This window comes from Vipera berus (assembly GCF_964194415.1).
Source record: "Vipera berus genome assembly, chromosome: 3".
NCBI lineage: Eukaryota > Metazoa > Chordata > Lepidosauria > Squamata > Viperidae > Vipera > Vipera berus.
In genome coordinates this window covers 86572686-86587754 of record NC_138204.1, presented here as the reverse complement: position 1 = coordinate 86587754, position 15069 = coordinate 86572686, and the positions used below count along the sequence as shown (strand labels likewise).

The following is a 15069-nucleotide window of genomic DNA, read 5'->3' as shown; positions in this document are numbered from 1 at the left end:
GCGACACCCGGGCTGAAGGCGGCGCCGCAACCCAGCGCCCGTCACCACGGAGACCCGTCGCCGCTGGCGTGCAGGTGCATCCACCGGCACCAGCAGGTCTCCAAACTGCTGTTCGGGTGGAGCTGCGCGTGCGCGCAGCTCTCCAGACCTTTGGAGAGGTGCGCGCGCACCTCCGCCTGAACACCCATGTCGAGACCTGCTGGTGTTCGGGCGGAGGTCGGGCGGCAGTTTGGAGGTCCCGCATGCGCATGCGCGTGCGTGGAGCCACGCGCACGGCTCCCACTTTTTTTATGTGTGATGGAACCGGTTCCCAGTGGCTCTTTTGCTTTTTCAGGTTGCCGACCCCTGCACTAGAGGGTAGTATATAAGTCTAAAATGCTATTGCTGTGCTATGGAGTAACAGTGATTGAGTGCATGGCAAATATAAAGGAAGTTTACCCTACTGAGACACTGGGGTCTGTACACAATCTGAGCTCACTGAGGACTTCTGGAGAACCTCCTCAAAAACTTCTAAACTTTTTTTAACGCTGAAAGGAAGAAAAAGTATAATTAGTAGGTGAAGTTTCAAGTAGTGTATGATTCAGTTTGTAGTTTCACCCATGGTTTCCACATTCATTTTCATGCTCAGGAAATAGGGAGTGGGGGAGAAAGAGTAAGTTTTATTATGTTCTCTACTTCTCAGAACAGCATTTTACTTTTGTATCTATCAAGTTGCAAATTTTAAGAAAGAGTGAAATGTCTGAATATGTTACCTTCTTGTGCAGCCCTCGCAATGTTCACAATGTTTGTGACATTTGGCGTCAGCTTGGCAAAGAAAGGAATCTGAACAGCTTGTCTCACCCAACGACAGATGTTGCGTACCAGCTCTGGATCCTGTTCAAATAGGTCAGATCAATACAGTGCATAATTAAAAGTAATGTTATCAAAACTTTCCAACAATCTGTTTTCCTGTAGTTTTTCAATGCATAATTATATTTCAATACTCTGCTTTGCCTCATTAATTTAAGCTATGTCAACATTCTAAATAGTATGGGGGGAAAAACCTATACTGAAAAGCAGAATAAAACTGTAAAAGGGGTTGGTGTATGTGTGTGTTGTGGAATTAAACAGTCTGCACTTTGGAATCTTAAAACAACGTGAATCAGCAGAAGAAAACCATTGGAACAGGCTCAACTTTTCTTAGAGAAAGATATTTAAGACATGCTAACCCCCGCCCTCCACCCAATGGGAGAACAATTGACCATACATGTTTTGAAATTGAAATGGATTGCCATTTGCAAATACATACACCACCTGTCAGCCTCTCCGTATCCCATTTTCTAAGGGTGGGGGAAGGGAGGAAGAAGGGAGCAGAAATGAAATATACATCACCTAAAAGAGGCAAAAAATGTGGAGAGAAGAACTCTACTTCACTAATCACCTAAAATAACAACTCTGAACACACTCCGGATCAACTCCGATGCCATGATTCTTGATGAAAATTGCCAAAATTCAGTACCCCCATAGTTCAATACATAGCATGCTAATCATGACTACACTGAAACACTTAGTACTTGGATCTGATCATGGGAATAGATTTTATTTTGTCAAGATGATGCAATAAAAGCATGGTTAATTTAACTGCATTCAATTGCTTTTATTTCAGCTTTTGCTGCTTTATCACATAAAGGAATTATAATGAATTATATACATACTTTCTAAAGGTTGTAGAATGGCTTTGTTTATTTGGGATGCTGAGCAGTTTGGACTTGGTTAATATTTGGCCAGCTCCAGGACATAGGCTAATTTTGAGTAATATTATTTTTTTTCCTGGCATTTTTTTTTTTGGGGGGGGGGTATATGTACTTTATAAATTAAACCAATTGGAGAATGCTATTGCATACTTTAATGCAGGTGGTGTTTTTTTTTGTAGCAGAAGACTTTGTTATTGGCTTGGCATCACCATCCTGATCCCTGATCTCACATCAATTGTGATTACCTATCAATTCCCATTTTTCCCCAGTGCTATAACTTGTGAAATCAAGTAGATTCAGAATGATGGGGATTCTATGAAAATAGGCATGGTCTTGCTTGAGATCTCCTCAGTCCTTCAGCTAGTTTTCTGTATTACAGCCCTGTCCAGTATAAGAGTGTCAATTGTGTGATTAAAAAAATCCTGAAAAATTGATTCATGAGTCGCTTTATGGAAGATAAAAAAAAAACCTCCTGCCCTGATATAAATCAGAAGTTTGGAGATATATACATTAACCTTTTCCTAAATTAGCTGGCAGGGTGATATTTAACTACTCTTCCACCCACCTGTCCACAAAATAACCTCCCAGCAATTATTTTGACAGGGTCAAAGCTTTCCTGAATACTCATCTCCTTGGATGAAAAGTTCAGGATGACAAAAAGCTAAATGGGGAAAAAAAGAGATCAACTTATATACTCTTTGAAGACAGAAATAGAAATCTTGAAGCACTACCTTTCTAGGACAGCCTTCAGAGGATAATCAGCGGTCTTTCAGTCGATAATGGCTCTGGAGTAGTAATGCTCTTTAATTACATACATTTTATTTTATTTTATAATTTGGTAATGGGGCTGTCAGTCTTCTGACAACCACTGACAAATTATATTAAAATCTTCAATATCTATTTTATTATTTGATATTTATATGTAAAAAAAAGTTATCTGAAACCCCAAAATAAAATAGGAATAGCAATAAGCAAACTAAACTATAAAGCAAAGGCAGGAAAACGACAGGGAATACAGACACGGCATTGGTAGGTTTAACCTACCTGGAGAAAAGGTGATTTACAGAGTCCTTGGTGTTCTCTGAGCTTAGACAACTCCACAGTTCAACCAACCCTGACCTACGTATGTTCTCTTCTATAGGATGGCTTATATTGAGATGTCCAAATTTCATAAAGTCCCAAACAACGTTAATAAATTGCAAACAAGTACAAGTTAAACTTCTACTTCTCCAGGACACAGGTTCTAGGCCTGAGAGCTGGGCCACTAGTCAGCAAACATCGTACTATAATTTTGAGAGAAATCTCAGGTGTCTTTTCTAGGTGTCCTGTTGATTCCTACAAGTGCAGTAACCTCCGCACATTTCGCCGGGACCTGAAAACCTGGCTCTTTGAGCTCTCTGGCCCAGGCTGAGAATTTTTAACTGGGGTTTTTAATTTTAGGGATGATTTAATCTTTTTTAATTTGTTTTTAACTTTTGTACTGGTTGTTTAAATGCCCTGTAAACCACCCTGAGTCCTTCGGGAAAGGGCGGTATATAAATTTAATAAAATAAATAAATAAATAAATAAATAGGAGTAACTGTGAGAGGGATCTCAGAATCCTAGTGGACAATCACTTAAATATGAGCCAGCAGTGTGATGCAGCTGCCAAAAAAGCCAACACAGTGCTAGGCTGCATTAACAGAGGCATAGATCAAGATCACATAATACCACTTTATAACGCCTAATGTAAAAACGATATTGAGACTCTAGAAAGAGTACAGAGAAGAGCAACAAAAATGATCAGGGGACTGGAGGCTAAAACATATAAGGAACGGTTGCTGGAATTGGGTATGTATAGTTTAATGAAGAGAAGGGCGAGGGGGGACATGATAGTAGTGTTCCAATATCTCAGGGGCTGCCACAAAGAAGAGGGAGTCAAGCTATTCTCCAAAGCACCTGAAGGCAGGACAAAAAGCAATGGATGGAAACTAGTCAAGGAGAGAAGAAACCTAGAATTAAAGAGAAATTTCCTGACAATTAATTAATCAATTCCAGAAGTTGTGAAAGCAAAAACAGTGGAAGTTTTTAAGAAGAAACTGGACAACCATTTATCTGAAATGATATAGGGTTTCCTGCCTGAGCAGGGGGTTGGACTAGATGACCTCCAAGGTCCCTTCCAACTCTATGATGATGATGATGATGATGATGATGATGATGATGATGATGATGATGATATGCAAAATTATTTTGCTTTAATTGTTAGCCAACAATATAGTAAAATAACTTCTCTTTGTTCGGTGGGTAAATGTTGCCTTACCCCTACATTTTTTATTTTTCTCTCACACATGCACAGCCTAATATGAAAAGGAAAAAATTATAGAAGAGATGGCAATTGTCCAGTTCCCCATCCCCTGACAATTCTGCTTTTACAAATAAAACACTGTCTCAAATTCATTTTCAGTTTTACTACTAAATTAAAAGCAGTGCTAGACATTTTGGTTCCTAGAGGAGGGAAAAGTTTAAAAAGTACAAAAAGTGCATCTGTACCAGTAAAAATATCAATATGTATTCCAATATTTCTAATAGGGTTGTGGAAATACTGTGGACTGGATCTGATTGTCCAGTCTGAATGATCAAGTGGAATGGATTTTCTGCATAAATTGAAATCATAAAATTGAAACAGATTATTTTCTAATTTATATTAGGCTTTTTTGCCTTATTTACCTAAATCTAATTTAACATATTTACATATATTTGGTGTGAATGTGTACAATTTCAGAAATGTGTACAGTACATTCAGAACTGTATTGAGATCATAGACACATGAAACGTTATGAATTATAGAATTTTATCTAATAACTGATATATTATTAGATGTATTAGACGACTTGATGGAAAAATGAAATATATTATACACACGCATACACATATATTTGATCTGATCTATTTGAGGTTGTTGTGATTCAGGGTCAGCCTGTGGGTTCGGCAGTTGGGTCGGACGACTCAGAGGAGGAGGGGGGTGTTGAAGAGCTTGCTGAGCGGGTTGGAGAGCTTGCTGATGAGAGCCCTCAGCCAGGCCCCTCCCAACTGGTTACGACGGAGACCCAGCTGTGTGAGCCTGACAGCGTGGATGAAGATGACCCACAGCTGGCCCTGTTCAAGGACGCCCAATGCAGGAGGCAGTCAATCAGGAGTAAACAGAGGAAGGCAATGAGGCACCTCGGAAGGAGGCAGAGAGAAGCCACGCCCTGAACTGTATAAAAGGGGAAAGCGTGGGAGGGCTGGTTTGCTGAAGGCAACCGCTTGAATAGCTCCTGTTTCATGGTTCGTGTCTTGTTTGCTTTTGTATCCATAAATTTGGTAGGCTTAGTTCCAGCCTCTTGCCTTCTTGTAAAAGGGGTTGTCCCTGCCTTTTCTGCAGGGCCGGTAGCAGGCTGGTACAGAACAGAAGTGCAACTCTTCGGACTGCCCCCGACCTTCGCTTGTTTCGCCGGGACTTAAAAACCTGGTTGTTCGAATTGTCTGGCCTGGACTGAGGGATTTTAAATTTTAAATTTTAAAGTATTTATATTAAATTAATTTTAAAATTTTAATTTTATTGTGATTACGAATTGTGGGCTTGTACTAATTTAATTCCATTTTATTTTCTTTTTGTACTGTTTTAACTGCCCTGTGCACCGCCCTGAGTCCTTCGGGAATAGGGCGGTATATAAATTCAACTAATAATAATAATAATAATAATAATAATAATAATAATAATAATAATAATAATAATAATAATAATAATAATAATAATAATAATAATAATAATAATAATAATAACTTGTAACTGCCAGCTTCCCGTTGATTTTGATTGTGGGAAACCAGTAGGAAGTCTGAAGTCACGTGAGGTCCTCATTTAACAACTTATGACCCTTACTTAAAGAGAGTAATGGAGACTGCTGGGATTGCTGTTAAGTGATATGGTGACATGACATTGTCTTAGTGATGGAAATTCCAATCCCAAATACTGTCATTAAGCCAGGACTATCTGTATCATATAAGACAGACATGTCAAACTCGTGACATCACGTGATGTCACACAATGTATTGGGACAGTTTTGCCATTGCTGGCAATGGGGTGGGCGCGGCTTCTGCATGATGCATCCGACCCACGGGCTGGCAGTTTGACACCCCTGATATAAGAGGAAAGAAACAAACTGGATGTGGTTTATGTCTTAATGATTCTTTGCCCCCCCCCCATCCATTGTTTATGTTTCCACATAAAAATAAAATGAAGCCAATGCTGCCTGTCCTCTTTTCATTGTAGCTGAAAAGGAGAAAAATAATTTCAAACAAAGAATAAAAAAGAAGAAACAGTAGCAGCTTGGATGACCTGAAACAAAGTATAGCAATTGCCATCTCATTAGTAAATGGGTGTCAAAGTTTCTGATTAGTGGGTTGATTCCATAAGCACTTATTGCCAGGTATGGTAGACTTGCCTTCCTTTCTCCAGTTGTGCAAGTAGGTTTGCCACTGTCTCCTTCCTGTGACTGACCCAAGGCCATCATTACTTATGAAAGACTAGGTCCACATGTGAAGAGCCAATTAAACTGTTTTATTGCTAAACAGTCTGTGTACAGGAATATTCTCAACTAACGCTTAGAATCTGCTTGGAGTTAGAGAAGGATCCACAGAATTCAAGGGGGACTGGACTTAGTTTGGCTGTGGCTACATAGTGATTCTAGGCTGATCTCTCTTTGAACTCTGCCTCCAGGTTCTGCCACTCCTTTTCCTACAGTCACCCAGCTGACTTCTTGCCTAAGACGGGACTAGAACTCATGGCCTTTTGGCTTCTAGTCTGATGCCTTAACCACTTCACCAGAATGGCTAATCTCAAACAACCCAGAAAATACCACCTGAGACAATTAGTGCATCCTCCAGTTGAACATCAGTAGGCAGGAAGGCATTTAACTAACAATCTGCCCTTATCTATAACAGATGTGGGTAAAGTATCTGAGAACTTGCAATCGGGATTGTCAAGTCACCAGAATTACATATCATCAAAACACCATTCTTCTGCTCATTTTTTTTAAGTGGAAAGGAAGCCTGAATCTACAGTGTCCTGATCTCTGCAGGAAGGGGGAGGGGGAAATCCACGAGCTGTGTCAATCTTTCAAAGTAGGTCATCTCAGGAAACAAACTCCACAAGAATAAGTGAAAACTTCTTTTATCATAACGACATGTGGGAATGACCTCGAGAGATGAGGAGGAGAGATGCTGCTGAGGGAGGGATGAGATAAGGAGGAGTTGGAGATCTGCGGCTGAATGAGGGGCAGAGAAATAAACTTAGAAAAAAGAACCTCCCTAGCCTATCAGTCTGTAAAAGGAGAGAGTGGGAGATTTGTATTTTCAAACTTGCAAGATCCTGTCAAGGTAGTCTTACAATAAAGTAGAGCTAGCTCATCTAAGTTTTGTTTCCTGTCAGGTCTATCTGGGAAGGCTGACATTTACTGATATAGGCTGAAGTAAGAGAACCCTGAAGTCTGACAACCGTAAGAGAGAGGGAGTCAATCTACTCTCCAAAGCACCTGAAGGCAGGATAAGAAGCAACAGATGGAAACTAATCAAGGAGGGAAGCAACCAAGAAGTAAGGAGAAATTTCCTGACAGTTAGAACAATTAATCATTGGAATGACTTGCCTCCAGAAATTATGGGTGCTCCAACACTGGAGATTTTAAGAGATAGGACAACCATTTGTCTGAAATGGTATAGGGCAGGGGTAGGCAACCTCGACTCTTTTATGACTCACAGACTATGCTGACTGAGGAATTCTGGGAGTTGAAGTCCGTGAGTCATAAAAGAGCCGAGGTTGCCTACCCCTAGTATAGGGTTTCCTGCTTGAGCAGGGAGTTGGACTAAAGACCTCCAAGGTCCCTTCCAACTCTATTGTTCTGCTATTTTATTAAGGACAGTTAAGGTAGTGTTAGTCTGAGCTCAAGTGCTTTCTACACCCCTGCCCTGGAATTCAACCCTGTGGTGTTTTTTTTTAACTTGCAGTTTCTCCAAGTTTACCTTTGTGCTCCTCTATGCTGGGAGGCAGGATTATTGGGTGAGGCAAGATATCCCACTAATGGGAAGCTGATTCACCTTCAGACTTCAGAATACTATAGAACAGGGGTCTTCAAACTCGGCCCTTTTATGACTCATGGACTTCAACTCCCAGAATTCCTCAGCCAGGCACACTGGCTGAGGAATTCTGGGAGTTGAAGTCCATGAGTCATAAAAGGGCCGAGTTTGAAGACCCCTGCTATAGAACTTTCTCTGGGAAAAGGGATTCTATGTGTTTCCTGGTTGAGCCAGTGTTGAACAGGAAAAGTTGGCTTAGCTGATAAACAGCTCACAGATATTATGTGAACATGTAAGGTTGATTAGAAACATCACAAATTCAGCATAAGAAAGTGTCCCAGGCAAGGTGGAAGATAAAAAAAAAGATCTGTCTAGAAATATTTGTGCTAGTTTATCTGTTTCTTAACATTCTTTATACATTTTATGTCTTTACAATTACTAATTAAGTACCTCAAAAAGAAATGATCGCTGCTTAAAACTTTAGCAATTTGAACATTCACTTAAACGACTAACTAAATTCATTTCCTCTTTATCTGTTTTCTAGTTAATAGTTCAATAAGAAGCAGGGCAGTGCACTGAATTCAATAGAGGTTTGAAGAACCAGAGATTAAATTTCTGACCTACAATTAGACTTTTGGGTTAACTCATTAGGTACTTTTCTCACAAGCTGATTATGACGACAAATTAAGACAGAATTCCTTGCAGGAACAGCGGTATAATAATGTTATTGGTGACAACAAAGCCACAGCAACTGCAGCAGCAGCAACAAGTACAGTACCATTTCTTTGAAATACAGAAGTATGAGTGACCCTGAATTTATTAACTATATTATCCATTTATTATAACTCTGAATGCATACAGTAATAATCTGAAGAAACAATAATAATTTTCTGAGTAAGGCAATGTGTGATTCCCCACTCAAAAATGGCAATGGCTAACCATAATGTTTAAGAATTCTTTTATGCCGTGCTGTTGGCCTGAGTCTTCTGTTTAGCAAAAGTTCAGTGTTGTTTTTTTTAATTCTGGAATTTTTTAAATGCTTTAATAATTAATCATAAACATTCAAAGACACATACTGCGTGCATCTACAGGGCACACAGCGTATTTGCATGAATAATAAACCTCCAACAACCTAGGTCTGCAAATTTCCAGCTAATAAAAATGGAGATCTCTCTTGCACATGCAGGTTTCGTGAAATATTCATTACAGCTGCATTGGCGTTCTGAAAGCAGCTGCATCCTTGCAATTTTCATTGCTCACTTATGAATATTCCTGACAGGGGCCACTTTAGAAAGGAAAAAAAAAAACACCTTTCTAGCTATAAGTTATACAGACGGTGTGGCAATTTGCTTAGTTTAGACATTTAACAATATTGCAGAGCCTATGTGCATTTCATATATGCTATAGTAATAAGAAAAAAGGACGCGGTGGCTCAGTGGGTTAGGACGCTGAGCTTGTCGATCGGAAGGTCGGCAGTTTGGCGGGTCGAATCCCGAGTGCCGCGTAGCAGAGTGAGCGCCTGTTACTCGTCCCAGCTTCTGCCCACCTAGCAGTTCGAAAGCACATAAAAATGCAAGTAGAAAAATAGGGACCACTACGGTGGGAAGGTAACAGCGTTCCGTGCGCCTTTGGCGTCTAGTCATGCCGGCCACATGACCACGGAGATGTCCTCGGACAAGCGCTGGCTCTTCGGCTATGAAACGGAGATGAGCACCGGCCCCTAGAGTTGGAAACGACTAGCACACATGTGCGGGGGAACCTTTACCTTTACCTATAGTAATAAGAAAGTATGACATTTTAATCCCCCTCCCTTTTCATATACGTTATTGTGTATCTTCCATTCACAAGCAGAATCAAACTGATACAGGACCAAATGACCTCTCCCACAGTTACAGTACGGTGTGCTTCACCAAGTAAGGGAATACCTACTTAGAATGAGGAATACTTTGATCATACATTTACCTCTACAGTTATGGCTCCTACACACAAATTGATATACCATTTACTGTATTACAAAGGTAGAAAAAATAAAGTTGGAGATTTTATTTTTTGGCCAAATAAAAAGGGGTACTACAGTAGAAATAATATAGCATGGGTTGTTGTATGCTGGAAAAGTTTAAGAGGTGAATGGTAGGCCATGAAAGCAAATGAAATATCAATTTTCTTTATAGCCCAAAGGCCCAAAAGCAAGTTACAAGCATAATTTAAACTCGACATTGAATAAAACATTCCAGCAAGTAAAATATTTAACAAATATTACAGAATATGCATAAAACCCCCAGCTTATTGATTTGTTACTGAGAGGCTTGCTTTTTTATAGCAATAAAATGTGACTGTTGCTACTATTTTAGAATTTTCATCTGCAAGTAAATTTTTTTACATACTTAGAAGTATCTCTTCCTGGTTTAGATTTTAAACTATCTAAGATAGCCAGATGATATCTTATCAAATTCACAATACAATAAAATATGATCTACCATTTCCAGATCAGTACCATTACAGGAACAAAATCTTTGACAGATGAGAATATTTTGAAATATACCATATAGCATATTTGATAGCAATAATTTGGCTTTTGAAAACAATATTTTATACTTACTAAAATATAAGCTATTGAAATATTTAGAAGCCAAAGAATATATTTATAATTAATTCCAACTGTTGTAAGTGAAAAATGGTATTTGGACTTTAGCTGTTAATTCTTGGCTACTGCTACTTGATAACATTAGGCAGTATTAAGTTTTGGTTACAAATATATGTTTTTAAAAACAAAGGATTGCTTCAGGAAATCCCAAATGAATCCCTTGTAGATACTGTATGCAGTTCAATCAGGAGATTCAAAAGATTAGTCAAACTGGCATTGATCCTAATTATTTATTCTCCAGGGATCATGAATCAGCAATTCATTGTATCAAACAAATGTGTAAATTGAAAAATGGGGAGATGTAAAAGAAATTAAGCAAAAGTTCCTAGGATTATTCTACCAGTGTAAGGTAACTAAAACAAGTAGCACTTTTGAATTAATCATAAGTAGGTGTTAAAAATGTTAAGAATTTTAGAAGATTCCATACATTTATTTTAGGTAATTATAAAATTAGAAGGAATCAACTGAGTACAATTACTGTACTTCTTGACTTGCAGCTGTTCGCTTAATAATGATTCAAATTAATGATGGTCTCAGAAAGGGTGCTTTATGGCCTATGTATGACCAGTTGCCACACACTCTTAATCATTTCCACTGTAAGAATGGTTGCTGTAAGAATTAAAATTACCACACCATTTTGGGGATGGTATTAGGAGAGGACAATAGCTACATCAGCATGGCAGCTGAAAAGAATCAAGAAGCCACATTGGGAAAGTACTTATTTGTACCAGTTTGCATATAAAACATACCATGATAAATGCCCAGGTGGTTTCTCTTGGGGATAAGAAAACTAAGCATTTTCTATCAAAACTGGACTGACCATTTTACAGATATCCTACAATGATGTATAGCAGGGGTCTTCAAACTTGGCCCTTTTATGACTTGTGGACTTCAACTCCCAGAATTCTTCAGCCAGGCACACTGCTGAGAAATTCTGGGAGTTGAAGTCCACAAGTCATAAAAGGGCCAACTTTGAAGATCCCTGATGTATAGCATTGCTTTCAGGTATAGCAAATTCTTGCAGCAAAGTAGGCAAAACCAGTGAAAAACATAAGGCATAGACAGATGGTATTCCGGAGGTGGGTTGTTTTTTTTAATGAATGGGAATTTAGAAGATGCTTTATTATTAACACCAGTCTTTTAATCCACTTTACAGAAAATGTCAATGTAGCTATCCAAAATAAATAAGAAAGGGAAACACGTTCAGGCCTTGGGGATTGCCTAAAGTGGTTATTTGGAATCTGGCATGCATATTTATATGCTCATCAACTGGCTGTAGTAAGAAAAAAGTGTCATCATAGCAGGAAGGGAAATATTGCTCCACAGATATAACTGTACTAACCTACAGAAAACCGAAAAAATGATAACCTAGAAAACTGAGAAAGGAAATTGCTGCCACTTCTACTCAGGTTATTCACAACCAAAATATCGATAGTGCATTCCTCTCATTCGTATTCAGTTCCTTAGCAAGTGTCATGTATTAGCCTTCATAACAGAGACAATGGAATATCATTAGTCTGCAAAAATGTCAGTGACGACAGAAAATGGATGAAAATTGATATTCCTTATCAAATTCTGATTTATCCTACTTCTCTAATGGACTGCCCATGTTTAATGTAGCTGAAAGGTTTTGGAGATTCTCTCTCTCTCTCTCTCACACACACACACACACAAATATATCGTATAGTAACGATGTGTGTTCTCTGGGAAAAACTGGAGTGCATTATGTGGAGATTTTTAAAATGTGTGAATTAGTCTTACATTTCCCAGTAAAAGGAACTGTCCGCTTTCTCATAGCCATAGAAAATGCAAACTGAATAATTAAGATCAAGAGACCAGGACCAAGTGTTACACTTCAAAAACAAATATGCCTTTTGTGCTTTGAGGGAACACTTTTTGCTGATATTTATTATTTCATATGGTTTTCCATATTTTGGCTACCAGTATTTTGTCATTAATTAATTAATTAATTAATTAATTAATTAATTAATTCTACTTTGTCCTTCCTTCAGGAACTAAGGGGAATATTTTCAATTTCTCTCATAGCAGCAACTGTGTAAAATAGGTTGGGCTTAGAGTGAATGACTAGCCTAACTTTATGTAATAAACTTCCATGTCTAAGGATAGACCTTCCCCAGTGCAAGTCTAGCACCTTATCTATTACCCATATGGGCCATGACTTGTTTAAGGTTTATAACAACAACACAAGAGAAAAGTTGAAGAAAGAGATAGAGGGACTAATTGAATGAATGAACCTTTATTGTCAAACTACAACCATGTATACATTGAGATTGGCTGAGCCTCCCTTCATGCCCCCCCAAAACTCACAGTGACAACAAACCCACCATCTTGTTACACCATGTGAACTAATTGCACAACACACCAGCCTCGCAAGTCAGTCATACATAAAATTATAAAATTATTTCCTGTTCAAGAGCCTAACAGCCCACGGATAAAAGCTGTTCTTCAGCCTGTTGGTATGGCTGGCTATACTCCTGTATCTCCTACCCAATGGTAGGAGAGTAAAGAGATACTGACCAGGGTGTGAGTCATCCCTGAGAATTTTCCTCACTCTTCCAAGGCAGCAAGCCCTGGCGATGTCATCCAGTGGTGTCAGGGGACAAACCGCAATATCTTGTGTTTTTCTCACCACCCTCTGTAATACTTTCCTATCCGCAGCTGTCAGGCCAGCATACCAAACCACAATACAGTGCGACAGGATGCTCTCTATAGTAGACCGGTAAAAGAGGGTCATTAGCCATTTTTCTACCCTGTTCTTCCGCAAGACCCTGAGGAAGTGGAGTCTCTGTTGGGCCTTTCTGGCCACCTGGGTTGTATTAATTTTCCAGGTAAGATCTTCTGGCTGTACAAGATCAAGATCAACAAATGTATACAAAGCCAGCATTATCAGAAAAGCAACTGAAATATAAATATTAAACATCACAAATGATCACCTAGATCAGGGGTCTTAAAATGTGGCCTTGTATGACTTGTGGACTTCAACTCCTAGAATTCATCAGCCAGGCACGCTGGCTGATGAATTCTGGGAGCTGAAGTCCACAAGTCATAAAAGGGCCACATTTGAAGACCCCTGACCTAGATGCTTTTACAGGTCCTGTTTTATTTACCCAGCACTATTTTTTTTTATTTTTAATAATAATAAAATAGCACAATACCCTGCTTTGCTTTTCTATAATAAATGAGAATGCTAAAAAAGTTCCTTAAAGTTTTTTAAAATACGACAGACTGAATTGAGGAATCAGGAAGAAGATGCCTATTATAAAGAAGGAAGCCAGCAATGCACTTTTTTTTTAAAAAAAAAAGCTGAATAAAAGTAAGGGTGAAAGACATTGATTACCTAATATGATTGCCCTGTTTCTTTAAAGATAGAATTTTAAAATTCTCCATGGAGCCATAAGATTGTTCCAAAGCTATATTTAATCTAGAACTGGCAACCTGGAGGGTAGAATAACAATTTGCCAGAATTTAAACAGGTTATGGTTGCCTTGGATGAGGCTCATGAGAGCTCATTTCACCTATATAATAAACAATCAGGGGTCAGTGGGAGTGGTGTAAAGAATAAAAGAACACATGACAGAGATATTTATGCGGGGATGCAGAGAAATTTCCAAAAATGGGACAAAGGAGCCATAGAGTTGAGCTACAGTTAAACTACCTGTTAACCATACTTCACTTCCCAATCTTTTCCTGTAGAAAATGCTTTACTATCTTTTCTTTCATAGAAAAAATTAGCTAATTTGTATCAACATGATTAAGGCTTGTTTGAACTCTCTATAAACCATGGATTGAAACTTCTTAACCCAGGGCATGAAACTTCTAAAATCCTGCATCAAATTAAAAATAAATTGCCTTTGTGCATATAGCAAGATGAATGCTATTTCCTTTTGATGATGCCCAAATGCTACAACAGCATATATAATCATAATCATAATCATAATCAGAAGAAGAAGAAGAAGAAGAAGAAGAAGAAGAAGAAGAAGAAGAAGAAGAAGAAGAAGAAGAAGAAGAAGAAGAAGAAGAAGAAGAAGAAGAAGAAGAAGTTGGAAGGGACCTTGGAGGTCATCTAGTCCAACCCCCTGCTAAGGCAGGAAACCCTATACAATTTCAGACAAATGGCTGTCCAGTCTCTTCTTAAAAACTTCCAGTGTTGGAGCATTCACCACTTCTGGAGGCAGGTTGTTCCACTGGTTAGTTGTTCTAACTGTCAGGAAGTTTCTCCTTAGTTCTAGGTTGCTTCTCTCCTTGACTAGTTTCCATCCATTGCTTCTTGTCCTGCTTTCAGGTGCTTTGGAGAATAGCTTGGCTCCCTCTTCTTTGTGGCAGCCCCTGAGATATTGGATCACTGCTATCATGTCACCCCTCACCCTTCTCTTCGTTAAACTAAGGTAAGGTAAAGGTAAAGGTTCCCCCGCACATGTGTGCTAGTCGTTTCCGACTCTAGGGGCCGGTGCTCATCTCCGTTCAAAGCCGAAGAGCCAGCGCTTGTCCGAGGACGTCTCCGTGGTCATGTGGCCGGCATGACTAGACGCCAAAGGCGCATGGAATGCTGTTCCTTCCCACTGTAGTGGTCCCTATTTTTCT

At 39.0% G+C, this 15069-nt stretch overlaps 1 protein-coding gene across 2 annotated transcripts in view; it reads right to left on the bottom strand.

Moving 5' to 3' along the window:
- DPYD (dihydropyrimidine dehydrogenase) overlaps positions 1-15069 on the bottom strand; it is a 611068-nt gene that overhangs the window by 125161 nt on the left and 470838 nt on the right. For both annotated transcript variants that reach the window (XM_081325991.1, XM_081325992.1), the window contains one exon: positions 753-873. In XM_081325991.1, coding sequence (XP_081182117.1) covers positions 753-873 — 121 coding nt within the window. The remainder of the gene's footprint in view (positions 1-752; positions 874-15069) is intronic.